This window comes from Watersipora subatra, chromosome 8 (genome assembly GCF_963576615.1).
Source record: "Watersipora subatra chromosome 8, tzWatSuba1.1, whole genome shotgun sequence".
Classification (NCBI taxonomy): Eukaryota; Metazoa; Bryozoa; class Gymnolaemata; order Cheilostomatida; family Watersiporidae; genus Watersipora; species Watersipora subatra.
Window position 1 is genome coordinate 1,926,278 of NC_088715.1, and position 16,677 is coordinate 1,942,954.

General features: G+C 35.2%; 1 protein-coding gene across 1 annotated transcript; it reads left to right on the forward strand.

The window, feature by feature from the left end:
* Positions 1–1,972: 1,972 nt before the first annotated feature.
* On the forward strand, positions 1,973–6,545 carry LOC137401931 (nematocyst expressed protein 4-like). Its single transcript, XM_068088404.1, has 3 exons — positions 1,973–2,408; positions 4,945–5,070; positions 6,481–6,545. Exons 1-3 carry the CDS (start codon positions 1,973–1,975, stop codon positions 6,543–6,545), a joined length of 627 nt encoding a protein of 208 aa, XP_067944505.1.
* Positions 6,546–16,677: the final 10,132 nt, after the last annotated feature.

Here is a 16,677-nt window from a genome sequence, read left to right on the forward strand (position 1 = left end):
CTTTTTGAAAGGCATTGCACTGCTTCAAGTATTTCTAAAATTGAATGAGATGGTGTGCTTTTTTTGTAATATACACTGCTCGCTTTCTTCTCACAGTCGCCTATTGCAACGCTCGGAGTGCCCATGCAAGTTCTGTAGTAGCTGTAGTTCTGTAGTACTCGTAGCTGGAAAAAAAGTAAAAGTAACTTAGCTGCGGAAGGAAATGAACATGTTTACAATCACAAACAATGGCAAATCTAACGATTTCAACCCTTTCACTGAAGTAGACTCATTCATGCGCTTTCTATGGTCGACCGCCGTAAACACATTTGTGCGACTTTACCAGCAGTTGCTAGCAACTGTATTTTATTATTCGTTGATAACATAACCATTGATCTTTAGGACTTTTATAGTAGTGACAGTGTTGTCCAAAGATTTCTCTATAGAATTTGCCTAAAATTTAGTTTTAAATCTTTGTTTGAGAATTTCCAACTTAAACTTTTCCAGCAAACGAAGAGTTTTGGTGCGAGTTCGTTTACTGCGTTCGAGTTAAAAAAACCGATAACTACTTATGTTGAGGACATAGCTAATTCAGATTTTTTGTGATTACACAGATAATTAAAATGCACAAAGTATAGATACAACGAATTTTTTGTATACCAGTGCTTGTTAACATGTTGGCAAAATGAAACACATAACCTAAACAAACGTTATAGATGGAGTTTGAAATTGAAAAAAATATTGTATACATATTAAGCAACATCGGAAAAATGGCTGGCAGTAGGCCGATAGCTAAATTTGTACACGGACGCAAATGAAAGGGTTATGTAGTGGAAAGGTGGCAATTCATAGAAAATACAACATTGATTAAGAAGTACTTAGCTTTTTAATGTAGAAATTTAGTAGGTGAGAACTGCGTTTTCCAGTGACCGCAAGAAACCAACGTTCGCGTGACCTTCTCAGTACATGTTGGCAGTAAATATTAATCGCATATAAATTACTACTCATTAATTAATTTTATTTAATGATGATTAGTACATTTTTATAGCTGTATAGGCCGCCAAACTCAGGATGGTACTCTTTAACACGGCAGCAATTTTGCTGTTTCAAATGCACCAGTGTTGTTGAGCACTGTAAAGAGGCGCGCGCTAACCAGAGATGACGTGTTTTGTGTAAAAACGATGAATAGGTTATGTATAGCTTGGCGTGTACTAACCGAAGATTTCCGTTAACACGTCCTAGATACCTAGTAGCGGCTAATAGTCCAAAAATTACAGTACTCTATAAGGCAGACACACAATCAAGCAGACAGACAACGATTGCCGTTGATATAGTAGATTTTGATTGCTCTTGCAATGCCAGGCATTCAACTAATATAGATACAATTATCTTCAAACAGACGTGTTTTAATAGAAAAATTGCCAATGCTAACGCACACTTTGAAATATAAACAGCCAACATTTAAAAAGCTAAAGTTAACTTCTAGCAAAATTTATTGGAATACTTGAAGTATTGCTAGAACATGCAAAAACCGAGAGATTGTTAAACAGGAACATACTTCACAAATACCATGCTTTGATTTGAAAGATAGATTGCTGTACTGAAATATTTTCCAAGAAAGGTACAGTTCAATTTTAAAAAATTTTTTAATAAATTTTAAATACTTTTGAGAAAAATAAAAGCTCTAAATCATTTGTGTTCAGTTAATTTAATGATTTCAGTCTTATTGTTGTAGAGGCATTTGTCTAGTTGGCATTGTTGGCACCATGTAGTGAGTTGATGAGAAGGTTTATCATTAAACTGGGCTGGCATATCTTAAAAAAGGTAATTTTCAAATTGTATTTGGTGTCTGAGCTCTTTGACCAAAAGAGTTTTTGCCAATGTAAAAAGTTTTATAAGAATTTAGTAGTGTAGAGAGGCTTATTGATGGCAAAATAACTTGGAATACATTTGAATACAAAAAATTGCTTGCTAGCTGGGCAGGATCTGCTACATGGGCTGTGCTCATCCTCGAGCTCCTCATCCAGCAACAAATGGCTATGAAGGAAACAGTTTGTATCCCGGTCAAGGTCAACTGACTGGGGTTTTATCTAACAACAGCTTTCGCCCACAAGGCTTACCGTCACCATCAGGTTCCCTCTACCCTCCACGATCAGGTTCTTCGTATCCTCCACTACCAGGGTACTCACCGAGCACACCTCCACCAGGTTACCAAATGAGCACACCTCAACCAGGATACCCACCAAGCATGCCTCCATCAGGATACCCACCAAGCTTGCCTCCACCAGGTTACCCACAGAGCACACCTCTACCAGGTTACCCACCGAGCACACTTCCACCAGGTTCAGGATACCCACCAAGCATGCCTCCACCTGGATACCCATCAAACATGCCTCCATCAAGATACCCACCAGTCAGACCACCTCTAGGTAAAATCATAATTTAAATTCGTTAAAAATTCAACTAACGAAGTGAAATGTGACAAACGACCTTAACAAAAATGTTACTGCTAAATCATTCAAATGATGTGCGTACTGCATTATTGACATTCTGCCTAAAGCAATCAAGAACCAGAACTAAATATAGTTGCTATATTGTGATAGTAGCAGAAGTACCAACCATGAGTAATTTACAGTAGTGCCAACTATGAGTAATATAGAGTAGTACCAACTATGAGTAGCATACAGTAGTGCCAACTATGAGTAATATACAGTAGTACCAACTATGGGTAATATACAGTAGTACCAACTATGAGTAATATACAGTAGTACCAACTATGGGTAATATACAGTATTACCAACTATGAGTAATATACAGTAGTACCAACTGAGAGTAATATACAGTAGTACCAACTGAGTAATATTCAGTAGTACCAACGATGAGTAATATACAGTAGTACCAACTATGGGTAATATACAGTATTACCAACTATGAGTAATATACAGTTGTACCAACTATGAGTAATATACAGTAGTACCAACTATGAGTAATATACAGTAGTACCAACTATGGGTAATATACAGTAGTACCAACTATGAGTAATATACAGTAGTACCAACTGAGAGTAATATACAGTAGTACCAACTGAGTAATATACAGTAGTACCACCTCTGACTAATGTACAAGTGTCATAACTACTGTATGACTAATGTACTCAGGTTTCAGTTATTTTAACAGAATAAGGTGAGATTAAGCTGGATGAGATGCCGAGTACTTATGACCTTGAAAATGATTATTGCAAAACCTTTTGTCAAATAAACAAACCGCCAGCATAATACTATTTCTTATGATAGATTAACTACCTTGGTACACCTAGTAAAACTATGTACGATCACTGTTTCTTCAAAAAATCACATACTCAGAGTGTAAATGTTACCTATTCATGAAATTCTGGAATTATTTCCCAAAATCTTGTTGAAATTTTAGTAAACTTTATAACTTTTTGCTTTGATACAACTATTTTTAAAGGTTTACCTGGAACAAAGTTTAAATTACAGTTATTTGGTATCAAAAGATGCACCATATATTACTCTGTTGTGTTGTAGGTGCAAAATATGTAGAAATGTGATTACAAACTCTTAAAAGCTCAAAAACGAACAGTTAATCGCAGCCATCACGAAACCGCCGTAGATTGGAATCAATTTATTTCTCTGGCGTATTAAATCTATTTGGTTATTGTTTTGACACGTGATGTTCTTATGTGAATTGAAAAGCCAATAAAAAAGTTCAAAATAAAACTTCTCATAGCACTAGTTTATGATCAGCACTTCGGGTTTTACCGAAAAGCCCATATCAAATATAGATGCTCGCTACTTTACAGTTTTATTTGGGCTTGTTCTAATCATCTAGTCGTAATCTGATCATGTGACCTATACTTTCTGCCAAGCAGTGCCAATAATTTTTGCAGAATTTTTTGACTATCACAGGTAACCAACAGGCTCACCATGTTTATCAGAAAATGATATGCACTAATTCGAGCTAAGGTTAAAAAACTAAACAATTTTTTGTGGTAGGTTTTAAAATATCAGTGCATAAAGTGACAGGATTTCATTGATAATGAAAAAGATGTGTAAGGAATACATACGCAAAAGATGCGTAAGGATACATAGTTTTATTGAATGCATGAAGTATATTTGTGAAAATATTTTGACAAATGAAGTTGCAGGAAAGTGTAAACAGAAGCCATCTTGTTCAAGCACGTCCCATTTAAGCCGTCTTGGAAAGAGATTCTAATCTACGGAAGTTCCGTGATGGCGGCGATTAGCTGTTCATTTTTGAGCTTTTAAGAGCTTGTTATCACATTTCCACATATTTTTGCACCTACAACTCAACAGAGTAAGACATGGTGAATCTTTTGATACCAAATAACTGTAATGTGAAGTTTGTTGCAAGTCAACTTTTAAGATGCTAACCTAATAACGTTAAGAACTTGTGTTACAGTGTCCACTTACTCTTTGGTACTATTTTAGCTAAAACGGTTGTCTCAAATCAGACCAACAGCAATTCACAAGCGATATACAATCTGTTATGATGGTCTCATCTATTTATGTAATTGAGTATTAAAGATTTAGTCCAAAGAGTTTATTGGTTTAATCATATTGTTGAACTGCATTTATTGCCATAAATTATGGCCTACCTGCACTGTTACCTGACCTTACCTGCACCTACCTGCACTGTTACTTGCACTTACCTGCACTGCTAGCTGAGTAATCCACAACTTGATGTACATGGTTTATGCAAAGGCCGTTTGTCTTAGATCTTAACAGCAATGTGGTGTGATGTCTTGCGTTAGCTTTTCTTTTGTCTTGCGAAACCTGATTAGTTTGTTTTACTAGTTATTCTTACAGCATGTTTGTGGTTCACACTTTCTGATCAGTCTGCAACTTTAGTTCAAAGTAGTAATTGCTGACAGTTATTGGGTCCAATATATAAACAATAGTGACTGCTAACATGTACCACTTGAAGGGTTTGGACAAGTTAGCCCCTATGGCTATGGAGCGTCTCCAACACCATATGCAGCACCGTATGCAACACCTGGGCCTGCATATCCACCAGCTCAACAACAAAGTGGAATTGGAGACACAATGCTTGGTGAGCTATAACCACAATATATTTATTTGATTGTTTTGTTTTCAATAAATTTGACTTGTTTTTACGGGTTTAGCCTGAGTGTTCTAATTTACTTAAACCCTAACTCGATCTAATAAGGTATCTTCCTTACAATTACCCTCTATAGATCTATGTGCAAATTCATTTATAAAACTATATAACTCTCTATAAATCCCTTTTATATTTAATACAAGTTTATTATACTACTGAAAGAAAGATTGGTGAACTATGAGTTTATAAAAACTGTCATAATCAACCACCAGCAATCGCTAATACATAGCAAAAATAAATTAAATGAATCAAAAGTCAGCCAAATTTGAATAATTAAAAAAATGGTTTTGAATATTTGTTTACAAAACAAGAATAATTGCTAGAAAAATAAGAGCCGTGTATTTATAACACAGTCCCACAACTTCAATGTAGTTTCGTAATATCTGATTCAAAAATTTACTGACAGCTGTGATAATGAACCTTAACAATCAGCATACACTAAAAATTTACAGAATTGTTGTCGCTACAAATAGTTGACCTAATCGATTTGGTTCTAGCATGAGCAAATGAACAAATTAATCCACAAACAGACTTTATAACCATAAAGTATACCACATTTATATAGCAGAAACTCTAAAACTTTATACTGAAAAAAAACCTTGTAAATAATGAGTCAGAAAATTATTAAAAAATAGCCATATTCCATAATTCTTTTTTATAATGCCTACAATATATATAGTATATAACATATAATAGAGATCATGTTATATATAATGTACTATATATATTGCTTAAAATACTCTAAAAGATTTTTTGACTAGCAAGTTCCTCCTGAAATACTGCTGACTCTCCTTCATCTTTCACAGCACGTCGTTTAATAACAGGTTTCACCGGCCTTGACCTCCTCAGCTCAGTTTCACCGGCCTTGACCTCCTCAGCTCAGTTTCATTGGCCTTGACCTCCTCAGCTCAGTTTCATTGGCCTTGCAATTGTAACCTTCTCAGCTCAGTAAGAGAGTGAAGTCTCAATTGCTCTACTGAAAATATAAAATCAATAACCAATGGTCTCAGCAACAAAAAATTAGTAAGAATGTTGATTCTAAAATTGACCTCAAGACTCCAAGTATTTCATAGACTTTATCCGAGTGAATAGAAACACCAATTTGCACAACTCATATAATGAATTGATACAAATTGGATAATAAGAGAGAGCTGATGTGTGTACAATATATGGAAGGGTAATCAGTATACATTGTTTATAAAAGAGATGAGCAAATCGTAGGGAATATTTCGTAAGAGCAAAATATACATGTATAACGATGAGGACGCATATGTGTGAGTGATGTACTATCCATGTCTATGATTTACTTGTGGCAAACCATGACAGTTATATTTGTTGTAGGTGCAGCAGGCGGTTTAGTCGCTGGAGCACTTCTTGCAGATGCACTCGATATGGACCTTCTTTAGGAGAATAGACGCTCTATACGATGGCAAGGAAAAAATGACTACTTTTTTAAGATGTTGGAATAAATTTGGTTATAACCAAGAAAACTAATAAACTATGGTGCATTATTGCAATATTGTAAAAGCCAAAGTTCATTGTCTTCGGACATAATTTTTGCATAAAAAATTATGTCTGTAGTTAACAGCAAAGTTCATTACAAGCTGGAGAGTTCTGCAAGTCATTGGATAAAAACTATGAGCTTTGTGGGTAATGTTGTCTTTGGGACCGCTTTGAGTAAACTAAACAATTTGATGATTTTAGTTGTACTAAATGTAAGCAATAAACGCGAAGGAAATGTTAAACAAGTAATTAATTGAAGATAGACTTTAACATTAGTATTGCATTAGATAGCAGTGAGGTCGGGTAGTTTAGAGGCATTCAAACAGGAAACAAGTAGCATTTTTACTCTTGGAGATTTTTTTTAAAATTACTGCTGTTATATTCTGTGCTTTGCTTTTAACACCCAAATGATTTGAAAATTTAGTGCAACAAGCAAAATTAGTCTTCAGTTAACAACAAGCAGATCATCAGTTAACAAGCAGATCGTCAGTTAACAACAAACAGATCACCGGTTAACAACAAGCAGATCCTCAGTTAACAACAAGCAGATCATCAGTTAACAACAAGCAGATCATCAGTTAACAACAAACAACAAGCAGATCATTAGTTAACATTGAGCAGATCCTCAGTTGACAACAAGCAGATGGTCAGTTAACCACAAGCAGATCATCAGTTAACAACAAGCAGATCATCAGTTAACAACAAGCAGATCATCAGTTAACAAGCAGATCATCAGTTAACTGTAGTTTCTGTAGTCTGGGGCAGATTGTCGATGAGATGTCATGTTCAGAAACTGAGCCGAATTATTAACTCTAATTGGAGGATTCAGTGCCCTAGACTATTACGCGGACAAATTGAATGATAAGTTCTCATTGCATGACAATTTGGTGTTAAGGGTGAGCATACTGTTACAGTAGTCCCTGACTTTAGGCCAAATCAAGTTACTGGTGTGGAGCATGAGGGTTCATCAGGATTTCATTTGATCTAGTAGATACAATTGGTCACCCGTCTGGTTGAATTATATGGATAATTTGATTGAAGAGTAAATTTTGTGATTGTAGAACATTGAACACAATGATGAATCATATCTTACAAGAGATGTTCCTCTAATTTCACATTAAGCTCCAAACAAACAAAACAGATCAAAATTACCAGCAGTTTCAGTAAAAAGTCAGCATTGATTGTGTTGGTCCATCTTTTATTAATATTTGTAGATTATTGCACAAAGTGGCTAGAAGTAGCTTTCCAAGTTTGGACGACATCAAAGAATATAATACAGTTTCACGAAAAAATATTTGTTAGAGAAGCCTATTTCGAAAAAAATTGTGAGGGATAATACAATAAACTTCACGAGGAAAGAGTTAGATGTAGATGAGTATTTAGCTTAGTGTGCCATCAAATACAGTGCACCATCAGGATACCATTACCCCGATATACAATTTTTTTCACTTTACGAAATGAAACATGATGATTTTTTTACTTCGCCATTATTTTCTTATTTCACAATAATAATTCAACAAAACATTTTCCTCAAGTTCAAATTTGTCACTCTACGTGATTGCTATGTACATCAAAATAGCAAAAAGCACCACAAAACTTTTCGCCAAAAATATGTTCACAATGCCTAAAAAGATACAATCATCAGTTTCTGTCAGTTCAGAAATTTTTGTGCGTAAAATGGAAAGATTCTTTTTTAGACCAGTAGCAAAATTGGAGTTGTGATTCCTTCAAACCAAAGGTCAGTGGTCAGACAAATTTCTTTGATGTGCTAAAAAACCCACTTCATTACAACACAAGCATCGTTTGGGCTTTCTTGTCAAATTGAGTTGAAAAAATGTTTCAATAATGTCAGCTAAAACTTATGTTATAGCGAAACCAGAAACTGATAACTGATAAAACTTTAATGATAAAACATTAAAATCTAGTAAAATAGTTCAAAATACATACTAAAACTTAGCTATACATGCGTGTGAGTGCAAGAGCGCATGTGTGTTTAGTAAGCTAAACTTTTTGGGGTGAATTCAAACTTTAGGTTTATATGTACGTCTGTCTTGAAGGTAAGAAATCTCAATGGTATGTACTGCACATAGTACATTGTAATGGTAAATCTTATGGCAGATCATAACCACTAAATACAATAAATACAATAAAGTTACTGCAGGTAACTATAGTTACTAACATACTAACATACTATTAACATAACATTTAATATACTATTTTGTTAACAACTTTTAATATGTACAGCACTTGTATAAAATTTTAATGATTTCTACCAGGGAATGTTTGCATTATATAATTATTATGGTTTCTAACCACTACACCCCATTTTTTCACCATATGACCGTACCAATCCTGGAACGGATTAAAATTGTATTATGAGGGTGCACTGTATGTAAGAAATACTCCTTATTACCCTGGTGCCAATGGTGAGGTAGGGGGGTTTAATAGGCCATTTAAACACACTATTCAGTAAGCTATCCATGAAAGACTGAGTTGAAATAAATTAGTGTTAGTGTTTCTACCAGAAAATAGATTACCCTAATTCAACCACAATTGTCTGTCCAAGCGGCGTACTTCATAGACAAAAAATTGCTCATCAAACTTAAATTAGAAAGATTGATTGTTCCAGCTGAGAACTGTTAAAGTGTAGATGACTGAACAGATACTTTCACGCTAAACAAAATGAGTATACAGATACATGTAGACATAAAGCTGTTGTCGACCGGTTTACATAGAGGTGACTTAGTTCAAATGAGACAATTGTCTAACTTACATCTACATGTATGTGTCACTTTATTATCAATGGTAATGATCAAAACAAAAATAAGGATTTCATTTTATTTATTTATTAGCCATGGTTTTGGCAATAAATTGATGCACCTTCATAGTCACATATCAATTTTTTTGAAGGAAGTGAAGCAAACACACGTTTTGCAGAAAGGTTTAGCTGACACCTAAATGATATAACAGTCAGACTCGTTTATAGCTCAGTCAAAACAAAGAAAAGATAAAGGTAAAAAACAGAAGTGATGAATTTTTGAGAGAGTCGAACAGGCAGGTTTAAAAAGTTGCAAACTTAATAGTACGCAAAAATATCAGGATACTGAATTGAAGTTTCAACTAATATAAATTTGATTGGGTAATTTCAGTTTTGATATCATTGCTATTGACCCTTAGACAGCACCCAAGTCATATTAAATCAGCAATGAAGATACAGCTGATATCTCTATATAGCTGATAACTTATCAGCTCATCAAAGCCACCGCTACCTGCCGACCTTTCAGACTATGTCTAGAGTGAACAACTGTGAGCAGTGATTTAACAGTAATGTACCTTTATAAGGATTTTTAGTTAAACTTATGTGTTGGAGCTATCATCATCACGTGATTGAGATTTTCGACTTCCAGCTGGAGAGTTACTCTTTGTTTGCACTTAAATGAATATTTAAACTATTAATATGTTGTTTATTAAGCTTAATCTAACACTGTATATTATAATAAGATACATTATTAGGAATAAATAGAATATGCAGTGGTTACTGGTTTCTTACTAACTCAGTTCTTCAGTTTTGCTTAAGGTTTGAATTGAGTGAGCAACAGTTTTTAGTTTAACAAAATGTTTTTAAATACACTTCAAACATTTTAGGCTTTGGTAAAATATGACACGGTGATATATTACGCTGCTTGAAGCACAACTATTAAAAGTTTAAAAGGTCAAAAGGTCAACTGAAAAGAGTTTGGGAACTGTGAATAAAAACATGGTTCACTGATGGGTTTGAAGGATACAATATTTCTGGGCTCACTTTCCCTTAATTTTGAGCAAATATGGAAACTAAAAGTACTATTATTTCATTAACTATTATATAGTTTATGGGATAGATTTGATGAATTATAATCAGTAGCGTCAACTACAAGTGTGTCTCTTTGATAATTCTTATCAGAGAAGCTATTATTTGCATAAATTTTTGGCACAGCCCAAATTTTTTGATGGGAAAATAATGGATTTTAATCAAGAGAAGTTCAAAACCAGAGTATTGAAATGATGAGGTCATACATTTATGCGATCAATTTTGTAGACAAAGTATTGCTAAACTGAATATTATCAAAAGGGAATAAAAATGGCTGCCGCCCCAGCAGGACAATACACTACAGAGCAAATGTTTTCCTTGTTTTTGTTGAGCAGGTAAATTCAACTTCTATGTATTTTCTTCATTTTTTTTTAAATATTTCTAAAACTTGTGTCTGTCTGTTTGTCTGTATAAATAAATCCATCTTTTTCTCTCTGAGTCATTATTATTGTTATTGTTTTCGCAAATATTTTTAGTAAAGAATTTGACACAAAACCTAATTTAATCACCATAGGCCTAGGTGATCGTTGCCAAGGAAAATTTTTAAACACTTGAAATATTTTAAAAATTTATAATCTTAAAGATAAAAATTACAAAGCTAATTAAATTCTGTGTCAACTTTAAAGTCGGTCTACTCTGTGTGAGAGTCAGTGCAAAATTTTGTCAGCGCTAATTATTATTTTACGCTCTATTCTATTTTAGTAAAGCAAATCAACATTATTAAGTTCTCCATCAGCATAAAATACTACTATGAACCCTGTGACCCTGTGACCCTGTGTCCCTCGTGTCTCAATGGTCGATCATTATGAGTGCAAAGTCAGACAAAAATATTTAATTCAAAACTGTTCTTATTGCGATCATTTAGAGCAGCTGGCAGGAGAGTGTTAATTATGTTTTATTTTAATTTAAGGATGTTTTACTTTCTGGCTTTACCTTCTATGGACATAAAAATGTATATCTGTATATGTCTATTTATAAATATATATCTATATAGCCTACATAAATCTCAAAGTATGTCATATGTCTGTCCAGCTACATGTACTTGCTTTACGAGTAACTCTGTTACTTTTGGCTTTACTACATATAAATATCAGTTTCATGCTAAAATCAAACTCAGAATGTTCAGTCAAACAGACAAGTTTTCTAACACTACACTACACTCATGACTGGCTGTACCATAATATGCCTAACAACCAAAGTGTGTGTTGCTTCACATTCGTGCATACGATTGTATGGGTTCGATACCTGTGAGGTGCAATATTTGTCCAAATTTGCTCATCTTCTCAAGACAGCTTGCACATCACAACTCTTGATTGTGTGGCATGAACCAAATTTTTCTTTTTTTTCATTTGCTGTTTTTACGTTACTTATTTAATTATTTCATTTAAAGCTATTTTTTTATATAACTAATTTTTTTAAAGTTTCAATCTACATACCTTTCATGTTTGGTTCAACTTTTGTTCAAATTTTGATTTCAACAAACTTTGCAAATTGACAGTTGTATGCTGCAATACTTTAAGTAAGAGTGGCATCTAAATTCTCCCTCTGCTTGGTTAGACCAAAAGAATGATAGTAAATGTGGTCTATGTTAAATAAAAATAAATGTTCTGTGAGAAAACTTTGCTATTACTCAGGCAACACCAGGCATTTTGCTAGTATTTATATACATATAAATCTCAGTGTCTGTTGACTGTCTTCTGTCATGCTCCGTCTCTGTGTAATTATAACGATTAAAATCTAACAATAAAAATCCACATGGCACTGCGTTGGAGCTTGCGACACTCTATATCTAGAAGTCTATAAACAGATGTCTATAAACTAGTCTATAAAGTCTAGAAGTCTATTAACACGGATGTCTATTAACAGACGCTTCAACCGCTAAACTAAGCCGTCTTTTTCATTCTCAAACACCTTATTTACTCTTATCATGATTGCAGGTTACAAGCTAAATATGTAATTTCATTAATAGTTAATACTACTTCTAGAGATTTTTTTTAAATTTGAAATGGCTTTTCAAAAGCTATTTCAAAATTCATTACATTTTTAGTTTGTATTTTTTCAAACATACGGCTTTAACTCCAAATGAATATATATGTATATATTTTTTATGTATTATTATATATATGGAAGGCTCATCTTATGTCCCGGTCATAGTCTGTACCCTTTCACACGAGTTACATAGCCAAAATTCAAAAAACAATATATATTTACATAAATTTATACATATATATATATATATATATATATATATATATATATATATGTATATAATAAAGTGAACTGAGGAAGTCATCAAGAAAACAGATATAGCAACTCGTAAACTGCTGACAATGCAAGGAGGACTCCACCCAAATTCTGATACTACTAAATTGTATCTCCATAGAAAAGATGGCGGTAGGAGACTCAAACGTGTACAGCAGACAGTGAAAGAAGAAGAACAAATCATCAAAGCATATGCAGCTTCAATTGCCACTTTAGATAAGTTGCTAGGAAAATTTCAATCGGCTGCTCTAACAATAGAGCTTTGCCATCATGATGAGAAAATTGACTGGCACATGAAACCTCTCCATTGCGCTTACCACTGACAAATATCTAAGGTTGACGATCTTCACCAGACATACATGTATATGTGGCTGAACAAAGGAAACCTAATGGCCAATACAGAGTCGCTACTCATGGCAGCCCAGAAGCAAGTGCTTCCAACAAGGCAACTCCAAACAAAAATCTGTCACACTAGAGATGATCCTAGATGCAGACTGTGCAAAGATGCACTTGAGACCTTCCAACATATCGTCAGTGAATGCAAGAGGCTAGCAGGAAATGCATACACTGAGAGGCATAATCATGTCGCAGTAATTGTGTATAGAAGTATATGGGATGAGTATGGCATTAATAAACCACACCACTGGTGGGAAACTCCTGGTAAGGTCAATGAAAATGACTGCACTAAGATCCTCTGGGACTTCTACATTCAGACTGACAAGCATGTCTTAGCGAATCAACCAGATATAGTGTTGGTAGACAAGGAGAACAAGAGGGCTACTATAATAGATATAACAGTACCCAATGACTACAATATAGCCTGCAAAGAAAAGAAAAGGTAGAGAAATATCTCCCTCTTGGAGAAGAAATTAAAAAATGCTGGAATGTAAGAACAACTGTAATTCCAGTAGTCATTGGGGCACTGGGCGCAATAACACCGGCGCATAAAATGTGGCTTGCCCAGATACCGACAACAATCAACTCAGGTGAGTTGCTGAAAAGTGCGCTATTGAGAGCAGCTAAGATCTTGAGGCGAGTGTTCAAACTCACAGGTCTCTGGTAGGAGACCCGATTTAGAGCAGAAAGTACCACCTATACGGGTTAACCGGGGTGAAGAAACAATTTATATATATACATATATATATATATATATGTATATATACACATATATGTATACTCATATGTATATATATCATATATATAGTGTTGTATAAATGCATAACATATTCATATAATTTTTAGATGGAGAGTATTGGTGAGGTATGACACCACACTTGACCACCTGGTTGGTCTTGAGTCTCTTCCAGCCCAAGATGACACAGCATTGCTAATTGTAAGAAAGATGCAGAGTCATGGTTAGTATGGATACTTCTGCATGTTTTTCTGCATAATACTGTAATTGCAGTTTTTTTTTAATTTTCTTTCAAATTAATGTCTATGTATTATATTATGAACTACTTGGAAAAAAACCAATTTGTTATAAAGATAACCATAACTAGTACTTTACCGACACAGCCAAAAGCACAAATACTCTAAACACCATATGACGATTATTTTAGTTGAAACATTTTATTATATTTTAGGCAAACTACATGTATTTATATGTGCATGTGTAAAAGGTTCGCAGTGACCTCCTACTTTTCGGTTTAGTACCAGCTGCTTGTTCAAGTAGTATGATAATATATTTGAATGAATACATATTACAAAGCTAAGCATGCAATAGCAACACACCTGTTCAGCTGTAAAGTTTCTCATGTTCTGATTTTCTTTAACATGGCCTTTTTCTTTTATATTGCAAAACACGCCTTTTTTTTTTTGGGAGCCAGGCGGTCTCTTAAGTGCTGGCAGCTGTTTGAGCGGTTGCTCCTACACTCAGGTAGTTTATCTCTACTCTCAGCCTAACAGGGCTGAGCCAAATTTTTAACATTTGAGTAGGGCTGTGTTTAGTCGGTGTACCGAGTGTTTGCGCAAAATATTGGTTACCTTTGGAAGTCCGTGCCTACCTCTTTTGTTTGCTGTTCTAGCTGACCCTTGCAGAATCAGGGAGCCATGGTTAGGAAATAAGTTTTCAGCTCCATTTTCAAATTATGACTTCAAAGTCTGGCCTCCAGAAACTTTCTACACTGGGGTTAGTTTATGTTTTTAGATTGTTTTGGCTGATCGGAGTTGTCAGAGTCGTCGGAGTCTGACAACTCCGATGCAAGTTGTAATGCTGCTGGTGCAGGCATTCCTAGATTCAACAACCCAGCTAGGTAGCCCGAAACTTTGTCACCTTTTTTGATTGTTATCTGTGGAGCCATCATTTTCAGTTTTCTTTAAGTGTTTTGAACCTAGAGAACTGCTCCGAAGGGTCCTCAATGTTTTCACTGTTTACCATTCATTCGGCCAAATTCGTAGTAATTGCATAATCTCATGCAGCTTCAAGAACTCCAGCTCTCTCCCAATTTTAGCAGTTCATGATTCAGCTCTTCATTATCTAAAAGTACCTACTACATGGAGCCACTGGTCTCTAGCTGATTGTTTGTAGCTGCACCAGTTGTCACCTTGAGTTTCCACCCGAGTTTTTGTGCGCAGTCATGGCAACCTCAGATGCGGTTTCTAAGCTTGTCTTGAATTTGTATGGTAAAAACTTGTTTTTAGCTAGTTCTTTTTTAGTGGGTTTGCCATCTTTAGCTCAAAGAGTTTGCACTACTAACAGTTTTCAGAGGTCTGCCGGTTTAGCTCATTAATGTTACCATGGCATAGTCCTGATCGATGTTTTAGACTGTAGCTGATTTCTGGCAGGATTTTCTACCCTTAAGCTATCGGGTTAAATGGCTCATTTGTCTTGTACTGTTAAGTAAGCGAGGCATGGTCTGTTTTGACTGGCTAAGCAGCTTGCCAGCCCAGAAGTAAGACCAGAAGCGTTTGACAGCTCTTACCTTCTTCAACAGCTCCTTTTAAGTGACACGGTTGTTTGTGCAAGTACCAGGGCTTTTCTGATGTAGGTGATGCTCCATTCAGCTTTGCCATGCATTTCAAAAAACACAGATCTACTCGGTATCTGCTGGCATTTCTATCCAGAAGTTACAGCTAACTTGTACCAATGTATTTAAAAATGGGTGCAGAGGAGAGGTTGTTCTTTAGACTCTCAAAGGCTGCCTGTTTCTTGTCTCTTCACACTCTTGTCTTTTCCTTGCGCAACAGCTTGTACATGGGCCATGCTACAATAGTGAAGCTCAATGTGTACTGAAAGTAGTGCCTGATCATAGCCAACAGGCTTTGCAGCTCTTTGAGCTTATACCCCGACTGTCTTTCCTTTTTCAGGATCAGAACCCATCCCTTTCCATTAACCACAAAGCCTAACCAAGATAGTGGATTTGAGACTGCAGGAGTTAGTACATCTCTGTTTTGAGTTTAAGTATTGCCCCTTTTCCTCATTAAAATACTTTTTTCCAGTCTGTCTAGGTGAGTTTTTAACTGTGGTCTAATGATGATGTATTCTGTATAGAGCAGCACGGTTTACAACTAAAGGCTGTGCAACCCTTGCTCTATCAGTTTTTAGAAGGTCATTGGGACTAAAGTCAGCCTAAAGGACAAAACTTTCTACTTACATAGGCCGGAACGGGTCACAAAACTGATTTATCCTGTTTTTTGACAGCCAGGGCTTCTGTCAGTAGCTGCTACCCAGATATGAAATGCTGAAGAATCTGTTGCTAAACGGGGCATCAAAGCTGCTGTCAAACCAGAGAAGGAAGTAAACATCTTGCTTGTCTACTGCATTCAAGCATTGATATAGTTAAGACAGAATCTCCACTTGCTGATCGTCTAATCCAACACCAAGAGATTTTCAGGCAATCCTGTACCTAGCGCTTCAGGCACTTGGTCTCTTTTTTAGGTCCTGGCCAGTCGGCAATTGGCTAATGAGCCTAGTTCTCTCCTTTAAT

Bases quoted from the DNA above. Each gene is read 5' to 3' on its own strand.
- LOC137401931 (XM_068088404.1), top strand. From the start codon at position 1,973: ATGGGCTGTGCTCATCCTCGAGCTCCTCATCCAGCAACAAATGGCTAT. The intron at 2,409-4,944 runs GTAAAATCATAA...TACCACTTGAAG, and splicing joins ACCAGTCAGACCACCTCTAG to GGTTTGGACAAGTTAGCCCC. The intron at 5,071-6,480 runs GTGAGCTATAAC...TATTTGTTGTAG, and splicing joins AATTGGAGACACAATGCTTG to GTGCAGCAGGCGGTTTAGTC.